This window comes from Mchenga conophoros, linkage group LG8, assembly GCF_057382185.1.
Source record: "Mchenga conophoros isolate Kocher_MC1m ecotype Shallow Benthic linkage group LG8, M_conophoros_male_GT1.1, whole genome shotgun sequence".
Lineage (NCBI taxonomy): Eukaryota > Metazoa > Chordata > Actinopteri > Cichliformes > Cichlidae > Mchenga > Mchenga conophoros.
In genome coordinates, this window is record NC_140533.1 from 19862744 (window position 1) to 19878439 (window position 15696).

Sequence of the window (15696 nt, forward strand, 5' to 3'; positions counted from 1 at the left end):
ACAACCGGGTAGTTTCAAATGCATCATCTAAAACAGACAAAGAGAAATGTTTACAAGCCCTAGCTCTCTCCTTGGTTGAAGTATCAGCTTATTCAGAGAAATCAGATCATATGATACCAAACAGATCCTTTCTTTTAAACTGCAGCATAAAGGCACTGGCTTTGGGGAAGGATCCACTCGCTTAGAGCCATTCTAGTTTTAACCAGTCTATTGTTAGAATACTCTGCACTAAAAATCTGTTTTTTTGTTGTGTGCACAAAAAAAAAAATTAAAAATTGGTGTAAAATAAGGAAGCTGTGCTACATGTAGTGGTGTTTTCTTTTATCCTCATAAATGATATCTTCTTGACAAACCTACACTTTACCCATCTCAATTTTTTATTGTGTCGAATATGCAGTAATGGCCCAAAACAACTCTTTTTCCAAGTAGAAACCAAGCCACAAGGCATGAAACTCAGCTTTCCATATCATCTTAAAGTTAGCTTGTTACTTTGGTGCCTCTACTGTGAACTCAGATTTAAATTATTTGTTTGACATTATGGGAAAAATCCTTATTCACCTCACTGCTTGGACTTAGAAAGATAACACCACTCTCATATCTGTACAAAGGACTGATATTTTAGACATCAGTGGATTAACTTCTCTTAGCACCTGCTCTTCTACCTCCCAGTTTTGGGTATAAGGTCGAGTGCTACTGAATACGGTTTCAGGCCATAACAATACTTGAGCCTGCATTCAGTAAAACATGTTTTTTTCACTGAAAATTCTAAAAGGGTTTGCTGCCTTTCTCTTATTTTCTCTTGAGTCATGGTGGTGAGTTCAGCCCTTCTTGTTTTTATTCCAAATAAAATTGAACACAGTTAAAAATCTTGCTTCCTGTAGGCAGTATTACAAAGGCTGAAATCACAGGTGTATTCACAGACAGCTCAGACAATGAGAATATGCCTTTTACACCAGCCCTGTGGTATAAAAACCTTAAAAGCTCATTTGAAATGCTGCTTGCACAGACACAAATTGTGTGGCATGGCTCACCTGCCGGTACCCCACCATTATCATGCGGACAAGGACAATGTTGATGTTCGTCCCCAAAGATTCATCATGGTAGATTTCATCAACCTGAAAGGAAATTAACAGCATGTGTCAGTGATCTGAATGACAAAGGGCATAGAGTGCTTTTGATGAAAGTGACTTGTGATATCAAGTTGAGCACCCAAAGGCCAATAATACAATCATGAACATGGTGGTTTTTAATCCAGAACTTTAATACAAAAACAGTCTGCAGGAATAAAATTACACTCGAGTCTAAAAGCTAAAAGTTGTGTGAAAAGGACCTTCGACTGACCATTACAGAACGATAGTTTTCGCTCTAGCTTCAGGAATTTCCGAGGGAAACTTCACTGCTCTGCATTACTAATTACTTAATTATGGCTGCTCTAAGTATGCAAATCAGAGTCACAACTGTCAAGAAAGGAAGTGAAGTGACACTATTTAAATGCATAAACTGATGCTTTCCGCTGAGTTTAATTAAAGCCAGGTAAACAATATAACTTTGATAGAAACAGCCTCCACAACTGCTGCTGCTGCTCCTTTCCAGGCTGCTAGGAAAACATTTAGGAGAAGATTAATGTTTGTAGTAATCCTTTAGGAAATAATAAAGTTTAATCAGTAAATCAATATTAAGTGAAAAACTTCCCCCCTCCCTTGAAATCATCCTGCTCTATCTAAAATCTTACAAACCAAGAAGAAAACAGTTGTTTTAAACCACTGAATTGCACTAAAACTCTTGATCCAACCAGTTCTCCTTTTTATGTCTGAGGTGCAGGGCCTAGCAGCGAGTCCTCAAACCATTTTTTAATCTCTTACGACAATCCTAGAATCATGATGAAATATGTTATTAAGACTGGCAACTATTTAGTGAAACTAGTGCTGTTATGCAATGGCAAAGGAGCCTGACCCAGAAATATGTGGACTGCTATTTGGCTTCGTAAGAATGCTGTGGTATGTAGATGCATAACCCAGGACCAAGCTAGGATCCCGTTCAAACCCAAGTCCAATTTCCACTCGAGTGTGTTTTATTTTCATCAGATGGTCGCTACATGTCAGCACTCATTCCGGGCCTCATAAAGTCAACCATCTGCTTTGCTTTGTGGTGGATAAATTAAGTTCAGAGCAAAACAACGGGTATTTATTTTTCCATACATGATTCATTTAAGTTTTGGATTGCAATCAAAAAATAAGCAATTTGGCTTCATATTTCTCCATGTGACTTCAGGGAAAAAGCTGTCTAAAACTGGATTTTTAAAGCATGTGGTTGACACAGGCTCATATTAAATTTTGTATTTTATGTTACAAGCTTGCATAACGTAGCTTCACTTTCCTCACGTAAGATTTTCCTGAGAATGAACACTCTTATACTCCTAAAACTTTGAACTGATTTGACCAAAATCACAAAATGCACGTCTATTTTCTCAGTGCAAAATGAGAGGACATCATAACAAGTGCATTCAGTAATCACCATTAATACGAGTTATAATATTCTAAATTGCTACCTTATGAAACCATCGAAGAAGAGTATCTAAGATATATTTTGATTTCCTTCTCGAAGTAGGCTCTCTTCTTTGGGAGGTACCTTTTCCTTCCAAGTATTGATACTAAATGTTTTATATGCAACTTCTCTGAGAAGGTCTGTGAGATTATTTGATAAACTGTATTGAAAAGATGAAACCGCATCAACTTCCCGTCTCCCTACACGACTTAATTGAACTTTTTTTTTCATTCATCTGTCTCTAACCATCCTGCAACTGTTTTCATATGGTTTCCAATGTTTCTGTTGCTGTTGTTAGGTACCTCTTTGTTTAGCCCATGACAGCTCTACACACGATCTAGCTTTATTAATCAACAAGAGGTAGTTACAAAGCAAATATTCCAAAATAGTGAACAATATCTGACAAATTCTCATTTGTTTTTCTGTCAACAGTGCCACACTTTAACTGCCTTACTGTAGGCCACTAATAGTAATTATATGAGTGCAGCATGTGGTTGTCACACCACTGTAATAACACTGAGTGTAAGTATATTGACTCCCTCTCTGTATTTAAGACACAGCTCAAAACACATCTGTTTAAACTGGCTTATTCGCTTTAATGCTGATTTTATCTGTTGTCACGCTCTGTTTTGTAATTTTAACTTATTTTATGTATTTTATGACTATTGTTCCTTTTATTAATTGTGTTTTTTGTAAGGTGACCTTGGGTTTCTGAAAGGCGCCCTCAAATAAAATGTATTATTATTATTGTTATTATAGCCCCTGATGGTGTCATTTGCACTTGAGAATCAAGGCGCTGTGTGGGCTTGAATGAGACTATTTTCTCTTTTGTTTTTATCAACTGTTTGTTTAAAGTGTCAACTGGAAATTCGAGGTTTAGCATGATCTCCAACAGCTAGGCATAAGATATAAGGCTTAAGAACTTAACAATACGTGTCTTCATTTTCATAGTTTTATAGCTTTTCCTAATGAAGACATCCAGAATTACCACACCAGTGTACTAATAGATGAACAATGAAATAGCTTTTTCACTGCTATAGAAATTTCAGATTTTCTGTAAATTAATAGAACTTTTTGTTTTATAATTACACAGTGAGCAGTGAGCTACCCAAAAAATTTCTGTATTTACACATGAAATTCTTATCATTTAAACCCAAAGAGTCTTCCTCTCAAATTTCTTTCACTTAATACAGCAGTATTTACTTTACACGTCCAGTCATCCACCCATTCACACACACATTCATACACTGGTGATGGCAAGCTACATTGTAGCCACAGCCACCCTGGGGCGCACTGACAGAGGCACTTAAATTAAAGAACATCTTGTTTTTTTAGAGAGTACCAAAACATCAATACAAAATAGTCTAATAGGTTTACTAAAAGTTAAAAGCTGAAAGTATTAATTGGCTTGATCAGTGATTTACTCTGAGCCCTGTTTACTGTCCATGCTTCACTGTATCTCCCCATCCCCCCACCAGATGTCCTCAGACTTCCATTCTCTTCTGAGTCCCTAGTCTGCCACACCCACCTCACCTGTCCCCCATCTACCTACCTCTGCTGTAGTCCAATAAACCAAAAAAGTTATCTCCTAAAAACTTTTCCTAATCGCTATTCCTCGATCTGAATAGAAAATGCGACAGGGTCAAGGAAAGGTGCAAATCAGAATTTATAAAGAAGTGTGGCACGCAGAGAATCCACTTACACCAGGTTCCGTAAAAATGTGATTGGATACGTTATTGATCTGGGTCTACTATGTTGAAAAGACAGTGTCACAGAGATGGACAAGCTACTTCATCCAGCATGTTTTTAACTTTGTTGTTTAATGCAAGTCATGCGAAAAAGAGCCTGTGAAAACAGAAGCATGAAAAATACCAATTCATTACCAAGGCTGTAATTTTAAATTGGAAGAAATATAGTCTATACAGTAAAATGAAATGCTTGTGATAATGTCATTAGTTTGTCATCCTGCCTGCTCATATTAACCCAGTCTATCTTCTGCTTTTATATATGATAACTCTAAAGCCTGGCAATACAGCAATGGACATAGCAAGAGGTGGCAAAAGTACACACATTCATTGGATAAGTAGAAGTACAGATTTGTACTTGTGTGTGTTGAAGTACTGATTAACCTTGTTTATTCAAGTAAAATTGAAAAAGCAAATTGAACTTTATGTCATATTAATATCATAATGGAATAATATAAATACAAAGAAATGGAAACAATTTAACTAAAACTCAAATTGTAATTATCAGATTATCTTGAACACCTGTTATGTAGAATGCATAGAAACACATCTGTATTGTTGCTCTTAGATTCAGCCAACTGAATTCAACCAGATGTAAGCAGATGTTACAATAAGCTATAATACATTAGCTGATTTCCAATACCTGGACAATATAAAAATAGTATAAAGGTGGAATTAAGTGACGGAATCTAATCCACATCATTGGCTTAAATTTAATTTGATGTCTGTTCCTCTAACATTGACCATGAACATCACAGCTGCTCCACCGGTCCAAAACAATGCACCACTGTAAACTTCACAGTACTGCAAACTAACCAGCGTTGCTTTCAGGTTGTTTATGCAACCTTTGCATAACTGAAAAATGTTCTATTTCAATTGGTTGTGCAGGATAATTCACAATATTTAAAAAACCTAACTTCATATACAACTGAATGATGAGATTGCATGTATGCTTTAAAACGTCCAGTTTATCATATGACTGAGAAGTCCTTACCTTTAAAAATAATCTCTCTTCTTCTACTTGTGTCCTTCCTGACTTTTATACATTTTTCTCTGTCTCTGAGTTCTTTCCTCTCCCTTAGAAATCCAGCAGCTGAACTGTTAGCTAACAGACACACTGTGTGACATACTGCACAGAAAAACTTTGTCTATTTGCTGATATTTGTCGAGCTATTAGAAATGTTGCATTTGAGATTACCTGCCACTTCACTGCTTTTGTGCCTGCTGCTCTTCTGTTGCATTAACTATAGAAGCTAAAGTAGCGTGACCACAACTCATTAGCACCTGTACTTTTAAAGCTAAAAAATTAATTTATTAAGAAAACAAGTAAAAGTACATTTGTGTTAAATTTTAGGAAGTAAAAATTTGTCAGAAAAGTAAAATAAAAGGTTAAAGTACAGATACCTGAAAAAAGTTTTTTTTTTTTTTTTTTTACATCCATCTGTAAATAACTAATGCAAACTGAATTAATTGAGAGAGATTTATGTATACATTTCTAGATATGGCCTTGTTGACTCCTTCCCATAACACAACTTCATGAGAAGCAGATTTTGTCACCGCAGCATAATAATAATAGTTCAGCAGTGGATTTAACAGCCTGTCATTGAAGTTCCCAAATTTATCTACAAGTTTTGGCATGAATAGTGCGTCATTGTGGATTATGAGGTGGCATTATTTGCTTTACCTTTATAAAGGATGGGCCTGTGTACCGTAAAGAAGGTAATAAAGGAAGCATTGAAATGCCTTTCCTTTGTATTACCTCACATGGTCTGGAACAGTTCAACCCATGTACTTTTTTAGCTTATCCAGTTCAGGGTCATGGAGAGTCTAGAGCTATCCACCTCTTAAGTCTGACGTCATTAGTCATTTCTGGGTCCAGACTCCTCTTTGGTTCCCAAACTCAAACAAACACTGCGGCATCACTGAGAGTTAAAAACGGCTCAAATTCTTTCATCTCCAAGAAAATGTTCAGTGTGGCCTCTCTTCCAGGGGTTACAATAAAGTCTGACATTCAGGCATCTGTGAAAAAAGCGGATTTATGAAGTTTAGGAGAGTTAGATGTTAGCAGGAAGTTAGCTTGTTAGTTTCTATTTAAAGCTGACTGAGGAATACCTAAAATAAGAATACTTACAGTTCTGAGGGTCAGAGAAATGCAATCATGTGGCAGAGAACAGTCTTTGAAAAAGGACCAAAATTCAGTCAAGAGATCACCTGATCCTATGCTAACCAATCCTATTCATGACCCTATGGCCACACTGACTCTTACTTAGTTCACAGTGATTCTTTTCTGAAGCACTGAGATATCTGGTGTCTGGCAAACCGTGAGGCCATGACTTGTAGTTACATAAGGTTTTAAAAAGCTTTAAAGAGCTTAAAAATAGTGCAAATAAAAAGCCAACAAGGCCAGCAATGACCACTGATTATTTTAGAGGGTTATTTGTATTAAATAACACCAGACACAATGCATTACAACACGTTAAAAAGCCACAGCCTTAACTTGTTGTAATGCATTGTATCAGTTGGAGCTCGCACGGGCAAGCAGTGTTGATACGTCATTACTTAACAAGCAGATTCCAGCTGACACGGAACAAAAGATTGGGACATGCTGCCAGTCTATCATAGGGCTAACACATACAGACAAATACTCACATTCAGACCTATATCCAGTGTACATCCAATGTAGAATCAATTTAGAAACATTATGAGAGATTCTGGAGGAAGTACCCAGATAAATGCAAAAAACATGCAAACTTCACATGAACAAGTTCAAGAAACTTGTTGCAAATTTATACTTTTAATAAATGATTGGTGGAGTGGAGTCTTGCTCCATGGTGGACAAGGACCTAAAAAAAGGCGTAATGCACTGTGGTACATCATACTTTAAGATGCAGAGTAATCCAATCCACAATGTATTGAAGATACTGTAAGATATCCTTAAGCATTTAATTTATTTTCTTTGTTAACCCAAGATAACAACAAGCTGTAGCTTAACATTTCCAGGAAGAAATTGGATTTCTGGGAAAGTATTTTTATTCCAAGTTAAATATTTGTAGCATCACATTGACCACCACAACTCATTTAATTTATCTTCAAAAGCACATGTGAGCCTTTGGCAGAAGTATAAGGACAAATTTTACTTCTCCATTTGGCCTTTACTCTCTAAAAATGAATTTCAGCTTTTTCCATTGCCCACATCACCATACAGTAACATTTTATCAGTTCAGTGGGTTTGTTTCTGGATGCTTTTCTTTAAATATGCCTAAAATTGTGCAATCAGTGTAGTAGCTAAAACACATTGAAACCCAAGATTTTAAAGATATTGTCAAATTAAAGGTAACTAACAAATGAATGAGAATTGTGTTAATTCTTTATTTTCTTAATTAGAAAAGTGTCATATAATTTGCAGTCCATTTGCCATATTTACTAACAATGCCTTACCCTGTTCCTACCTCCTAATGTCATACAGCACTGATCTACAAAAGGTCATCAATGATTGGTTTCACTGGACACTGAAGCTTGCAAGAGCCCTGAGGTGAAGTCCAACGATTTAACTGATGCAACAGCAGCAACCCTCTAAAATAGAACAGTATATGAGCATAGAAAGCTACAAGAACCAGCTACCCAACACAGGATGAACAGGAAACGTAGGAAGCAATTAGATGAAAAAGAACTGATAAAAGCTTTCACTGCCAAAGCATCAGCTTTTTTTTTGTGTTTTTTATGGAGAAGTTTCCTTTCTACATTCAGCTTTAGAGTGTCTTAATTACCATGAGCACTGATGTCCACACTACAAGTAGAACTTTCCACTTTCCAGATACTGCAAACAGAACAACAGAGTGCCACTCCTTTGCTAAGAAAAAAAAAACCCAACAAGTATGTGTCAGTAAGCTTTGAGCAGGTAAAAATTATGACCATGCACAACAAAAGCTCCGTCAACACAGAAAGGATATCCTCCAAGTCCAAATTTGTTCAGGGACACAGGGTTACACCCAAGAATTTAAGCAAATATTCTATTCACAGAAGTGCATGCAGGTCAATAAATGCAGTAAAGAACCCCTGAATGACCCCAAATTCTCTTGGATTCATTACAACAGAACTGAGACTGGTCTGTACTGACCTATATATTGTACTGTATGTGTGTTTATAGTAGATCAAACTGAGGACTTATTAAAGTACTGGCATGAAGTTATGACATTTGTAAACACCAAAGATGGTTTTCATTTATATATATCGTTTTACTCATATCTATGCAAAAGGGTTTTTTTCTGCCACGGGGATAATTACAAAGCCATGAGGAGCACAAAGAGGACTGACAGGACTCTTATGGCCAAAAATGAGAGTAGCAGCTGTTGGTTAAATGCACTAGGTGTCCCTGGCTTGTGTATAGCATCACATCAACATGGACAAAACCTGGTTCATGGTTAAACAACCCGGCCATTGTGTAGCAGGCACCTCAGCAGTCAAACTTGGCTTTGTGCAGACAGGATGTCCAGTAATCAATCCCTTAGGGAGAGTTTCTCCAGGTGGTACTACACATTCTGCAGCCATGGACCAGGGATTCAGAGGGATTTTAGTGAGCTCTTTCAGACACAGCAAGCTTGTGGCTTACCATTGGAACCAAAGAGTTTTGACCTTCGTTTGTTTAAACTGCTGTTTTCTTGCACATTTCTCTCATCAAATTTTACTCAGTGGGAGATGGAGTATATGGATACTACATTTAAGACCTTGACTTGATTTCAGTTTGAGGTTCAGTCAATTTTAGCTTTAAGGACTTCCTCAATTTCACTACTCCTGTCTGTGATGTGAAATACCCTTAAGTGCTAATCAGAGAGTACTAGACACCAAGGACTGATAATTACAGAGGGAATTACAGAGTGCATTTGCAGCCACTTCACAGTATAATCACCTAAGGTCATTAAAAGTCAAGCATTTCTTTCTGAAGAAGACATTTGGGAACAGAATGTGAATATAATATCCTAATTAAATAAACACATCATTCCATGTAAGCAGAGTTTGGCAGTATGAGTGGACGTCTGGCGCTGGTTTCCATGACTGCCCTGTACAGCTCCCAGTCAACTTTCTAATTGGTCTAGCACAGCTAATCAGACCACCATGCAGGGTCCAAATGGTAACTGTTACAGAGTGAAACCAGCACCCTGTGAAAATCTGACTTGAGGGATTTGGGCCCAATAAGTAGATTATGGTGGTAGGAGCTGGTGGAACCCATAATGAATGAGCTGAGAGTTTCTCCCTCCCTCCTCTTTTCTTATTAGTAATCCATGAACAGCAAGAGAGTGGGGGTGATGGGGAACAGTGTGGCAAGTTCTGATATCAAAGAGGACATGGGGAAATTATTGCAGACTTAGCATAATTTAATCTCAAGAAATTTGATATTTCTATTGTCATGCTTTTAACAACTATGCCTCTTTATATGGCTATTTGGCTTTTTTTTTTTTAATCTGTTTTGGAATCATTTTTGAACAAAAATGGCAAAACTATAATTTATTTTAAGGTTCTTAATGTTATTTTGTTGTTTATATTGTCTGAGTGACTGCACTAGACCTAGCCAACAACAGTATCCTTACAAATTAGTTACAAATGACATAACACATAGACACTCTGTGTTCCAGCGCAGGCCAAGAAGTCAAGCTTAAACCCAATCTCGGTATATCAGCTCAGAACATCTGTGTTTCTGCCCCAGCAAGCTGGTTTGGAACCTACCTCCAACCCAGTTCCACCTTTTCATGCTGTCTTATTTAATCATTCTCTTTACTAGTCAGTATTCTTGATTTATTTGTCCTCTGTATTTGGGATCCTGCTGCTACTCTTCCCATACGTTTTCCATGCATGCACATGGTTCCCAAACATCTACGCTATGAAATATTAATGACTACAGATTTAAAATAACAATCTGCCAAATTTCTTACTAAAGTGTAAAATTAAACTATACTTTTCACAAATTATTGATATGTATTTTGATTCATAAATATGAATCTGAATAGAATTTTATGGAATTCTCAGTCCAAATGTTATGCATATTAGTCAATGCTGCAGCCTTAAAATTCTTTATAATAACACTTACTATGTTCATGAGTGTGAGAACGTAATTCTGGACATGCTCCTTGCCGTGGAAACGGACCACCGAGTCATCAACAGCCAGCAGCACCTCGATGTTGTAGTCATCTTTCTTCGCATGCCTCCTCTTGCGCTCAGACTCAGAAAGTTTATGTTCAACAAGATCCAGAGCTTTGGGGAGGTCTGCAATCCCAATGTCTGCCACTGCAAAATATGACAAGGATGAGCAGTTAATGAAAGCCAATGAACAGATGGTGTCAAAGTGACATAAAGCAAATGCTTTTCTTTGACTCTAAGCGATGATCAGATGGAGTCCTTTGGGATTATTGACAGGGGTAAGGGCTCTACATTTTTCTAGCACATCTGTAGTTTAAACTGTTGATCATTCGCATCTCATAGATAGATAGGTGCGTGTGTATGTGTGTGTGTGTGGGTGTGCATGTTAAGACATCTTTGTGATTGGCACTAAACTTGTGGGGACCAACAGTCACTTGACAAAACGCTCATCCCCACCAGTATTTTTGAGACTCAAAATGTGGTTTTAGTGCCAGGGTTACAATTAGGTTATGATTAGGATTAGGCATTCATTTTTGATGGATAACACAAGCGGGAAAGCATTATGTAAATTAGATGTCCTCACTAAGATACGAAAATGAGTGTGTGTGTACAGGATGATATCTTTCTGTGGCTGACATTGTTAGAACTGTAATACTAATTGGTAAACATAAACAATGTGAACATGGATTTCACCACCACAGAGGCAATGAACACAAAGATAATATTCAGAGGAAATGTTCCGGTGCTGAAGCTGCCAAAAATGCCAAAGCTGCACAAATATTTCAGATATTTCTATATGCATGAATTATTTTCATCGGCAGATCTTTTGTAAACATTAATCATGTCTTATCATTTTGTCAGATTTCACAAACATATACAGGCTTTTAAAGCATGATAGCTACACCGAAAATCAAACAAACACTATGTTGAAAAATTTGACCACGTAAAATCATAGCAAGGTCTTTCAAAATATCAATTTGATTATTTTGCAAGAGTCCACATTTTGTAATTTCACACCTTAACTGGTGATGTCTCAAGCCTTTCAGGTGCAAATGCAGACATTGCATATAATTTAACATAGCAGGAAAGGTATTCATAGGAGAACAATGCATATGACAAACAATCAGTATGCTGCTCTGCAAGGCCTATTTTAACAGCTGTCTCCAGGCAAATCTCTTGGAGACACAATTTATTCTAAATTTAAGATAAAGAATTAAATAAATTAACAATAGATGCATCAAGCATGATAATTCATTTCCACCAGATGTAGCTGATTAACTTGAATTAAAATAATTGAATTAAATTGAAAGGTAGACGGCAATAAGATAGCATTTAACAGACCTTTTATTTTTTTGCACTTCAATTTACTACTGCTAGGAGTTGGTTACACCTTTATACACCTATTGGCTAGTTGTAAAACCTAGTGTGTTTTGATTGTTTTCACTAAGAAATTAAATCTGCTACTAGGCAGGAAATGATCAGAAATAAGACTCTATTTTGAAACTAAAATAGGAATCTCATAGAGCCTTTTACCCCATGAGAGCTATTGATAGCCTTGAACAGGAAGCTACATCAGGAGGCAGAGTAATGATGGGAATTTCTCTAAAAATTGTACCTGAGAGAGGTAAAATGAGCCCCCCTGTCAGAAGTAAAAAAAAAAAAAAAAAAAAAAAAAGTACTTTTAGTGTGAGCTTAGAGACAGCTTTTTATGTCATGATCATGTGTCTGTGTGTGTGTATAAATACTGCTGTCTTTCCTTTGTCACAGTGTCCACTTATCCTCCCATTGTTTTCCAGTGTTATGCCTGTGTGTGGGTTTAATGCATATATATATATAAATAGATAGATAGAGCAAAAGAAGTGGATTTGGACCAGAACCTCTGTTGCCTTTTTTTATATGCACTGTAAAAAAAGATCCTAAAAAAAACAGTAATATTCCGGCAGCTTGGGCGCCAAAATAATACTGGAAAATAACAGAAAATAAAGTTCTCAAAAAAATCCGGTTATTTTCAGTAATGACAATACAGTTTGTTGCCCTAATTTTACATGGGATTTTGCCTTTTTCAACTGCTTTTAAACATTAAATTAGGAACATTTTAATGTGATTAAACAATGAAATTACCTTTAAACAAGGTCAATGAATGTGGCAACATGAATAATAATACTTAAATGTACAGAAATATACAGTTATACAGTTAACAGTTGGTTTAAATAATAATAATAATAATGGATTGAATTTATATAGCGCTTTTCGGGGCCCTCAAAGTGCTTTACATTTCCACTATTCATTCACTCTCACATTCACACACTGGTGGAGGCAGCTACAGTTGTAGCCACAGCTGCCCTGGGACAGACTGACAGAAGCGAGGCTGCCATATCGCGCCATTGGCCCCTCTGGCCATCACCAGTAGATAGGCGGTAGGTGAAGTGTCTTGCCCAAGGACACAATGACTGAGACTGTCCGAGCCGGGGCTCGAACCGGCAACCTTCCGATTACAAGACGAACTGCCAACTCTTGAGCCACGATCGCCCTAAATAACATTATTTGATGTTAAAAAAAAAGTTTATAAGAATCATTTTTTATATATTTTTCAATAGTATTACATTTGAATTTAACAGTTCAATCTTTCAAATAACGGACAAATATTTGTGAAATTATGATACATTTGTGAATGTATTTTAACAATCTAAATATGCATATGTACAGACAAATATATTTAAAAAACAAGAAAATTATGTTTTATTACATTTACAGTGATTTTATGTTATTTTACATTTGAAATGTAAAACCACAGTCTATTTATGTAAATTTAGTGATATCCTAGAAAAACAGTACAAAGCTGTAAAATACACAGTAAAATACTTTTATATTACAATTTTTTTTCCAGTGTGTGTTAAAATACAGATTACAGAATGAATACAGACATCAAATAAAAAAGCATATATTTTAATTTTGGTTTAAGTTAATTTTGACTCTGATCATATGATTATTTTATGTATGTGATAGTATGGAAATCAACATCAATGACAGATATGCTACTTTATATGAGAATGCATCTACAGTGAAATTCACAATGGCATTTAAAAAAGAGAGGATTGGGACTGTAAATTTGTGACTTGACAGTTGTTACAAAGAACATATGCACTAGAGAGCAACAGATTAAAAGTAAACCATAGAGGCTTATAGCTACAGAAAATTTGTGAGGTTAGTAAGAGTCTCCCACCAGATGCTGAAGCTATTTTTCAGGAAGAAAGGAATAGAGAAGGAATTCATGATGAAATTGAATCATTTGGCTGCAAAGGAAAGGTCACTTCCCACTCTAGCTTTCTTAAATTCCCCAGTCCCCAATAATACCACCAAACCCCAGCTTTCCTCGTTTTACCAGCTGGTGTATTGAGCACTGCCTCTGCTGATAGGTCTGTATGGAGGCGCAAGATAAAGTGAAGCAGTTTATGTGAATTTCACTGTGTTGACAGCAACAAATTAGTGATTTTCACAATTTATCACCATTTATCACCAAATTACCACAGAACGAATCTAATTGAAAGAAAAACTTAATTTATTGGGCAGTTACATACCATTACTACACTGTAGCACACTAAGAAAATCAAATTTAGTTTCAGTCAGTGGACAATAACGTTAATAATGTTCACTAACAGTAAATAACAGTCAGTGAGTTTCATAATATATTACTACACAGATACAATAGATACAATAATGAATAGAAACTAAAATGATTAAAAGTTCATGTAATAAATAGGTCAAAATATGTTGGTTTTTTGCTCTTTATAATTATAATTATGTATGACGTAGGTACTTTCATTATCCTCTGTTATTCTGTCCATTCTGTGACTAATGCGCCAACCTTCAGGACATCAATTTTGCTGCTCCTGGTATACAATGATGTATTCAGTTCTGCACTTACTCATATGTCCTTACTTGGCCGGAGCACACAGTTGTTGCACTCAAACCTACATATAGGTTTGGGGTTTTTTTTGTTTCCACTTACGTCACACTCCCCCTCCTTGCCTACCTTCATTGTGGAGGTCTTCCCTTCGCTGGCCTGTCTCCTGCTTTATGGCTGATCTGCGGTAGACCACATGGACACGCCCCTTCACTTCCACATCCTGTTGGCCTTTCTCAAGGGGTTCAATGAAAAACTCCCCATTATCAGTCCGGATCAGGCCTGCCTGGAAAAAGAGAGCTCAAAATGAATGTACCACTCCTCCTTGAAAGTACAATTCTTCCACTGGAGCCAGTAATTATGGAGTGCCTGATCAATTGGAAGATTTAGTAAAGTGCTCAATAAGCGGAATGACGCAGGTAGACATAATTTGGGGCCCTTTAAGATTCATTGAATGTCAGTCTTCTTTCACCCTGTGTTAAATGATGAGTGGTGATGTCAGTGTTATATTTCCATCTGCTTTAAGTTTTTCAAAGAGTTTATAGAAATCCTTTCAGCTGGATACTCTTACAAGCGTTGATGCCAGTCTGGGATGCTCACAGAATTCGAAGCCTGTGGTAAAGTTTACAGTTTGCTTTGTGATATACTCAACTGTCTCAACCTGGATTTTTTTGTGTGTTCTGCTTGCATTAGAAAATACCAATATCCAATCATCAGCTACCCACTGAGAGGAACTCTGACCTTGCTGTTTACATTCAAAGGTAAGTATAGACCAACAAGAATAGTAGAGCAGTAACTTTGTCCACACCAGCATGGAAATATTGACTTATCATCCTCTTTAATCAACACTCACCATTTATTTTAGCAGCACTGAATTATAGGTTTGGAAAAACAGTCGTGTTTGTCTCTTCGAAAGTGGATTTCTTTGTGTGGAAAAGTGGGAAAAAAATATTTGATTCAGTGGGTAAGCAAACCTGATATTTATTTGTATAACTAGAGTAGGTCTGTTGCTGTACTGGAAATATTATGTTTAAAACAAACAAAAAACATAGCATTTCTCTCTATTAGCATAATAGTATCTGGATGTGACTCTGAGAAGGGAATAAAGGAGCTTAATTTGCAAGTAGACAACAAGGAATTCAAGACAGGTTTTTGTTTCTACTTCAGGTTTCTGTTTGTTGTATACCTATTGCAACTCAGTACATATGCAGAGTGAATGCATCACTTCTGTCGGTCATGATAAAAGTAAGAAAACAGAATCAAAGGTGTCTTTTAACTATAGTTTGTGTTTCCATACTGGCTACCTTGTTAAGGTGCATTTCTTGGGAATATTGGTTGGTTCATTATAACAAAATACCATCTGATAGGTTT

The 15696-nt window shown here is 36.5% G+C and overlaps 1 protein-coding gene across 3 annotated transcripts in view; it reads right to left on the minus strand.

Moving 5' to 3' along the window:
* The window catches only part of adamts14 (ADAM metallopeptidase with thrombospondin type 1 motif, 14), a 57530-nt gene that overhangs the window by 27117 nt on the left and 14717 nt on the right, over window positions 1-15696 (minus strand). For all 3 annotated transcript variants that reach the window (XM_085284799.1, XM_085284800.1, XM_085284797.1), the window contains 3 exons: window positions 14455-14611; window positions 10372-10568; window positions 1032-1115 (listed from right to left, as the gene is read on the minus strand). In XM_085284799.1, the coding sequence (XP_085140925.1) occupies window positions 1032-1115; window positions 10372-10568; window positions 14455-14611 (438 nt within the window). The remainder of the gene's footprint in view (window positions 1-1031; window positions 1116-10371; window positions 10569-14454; window positions 14612-15696) is intronic.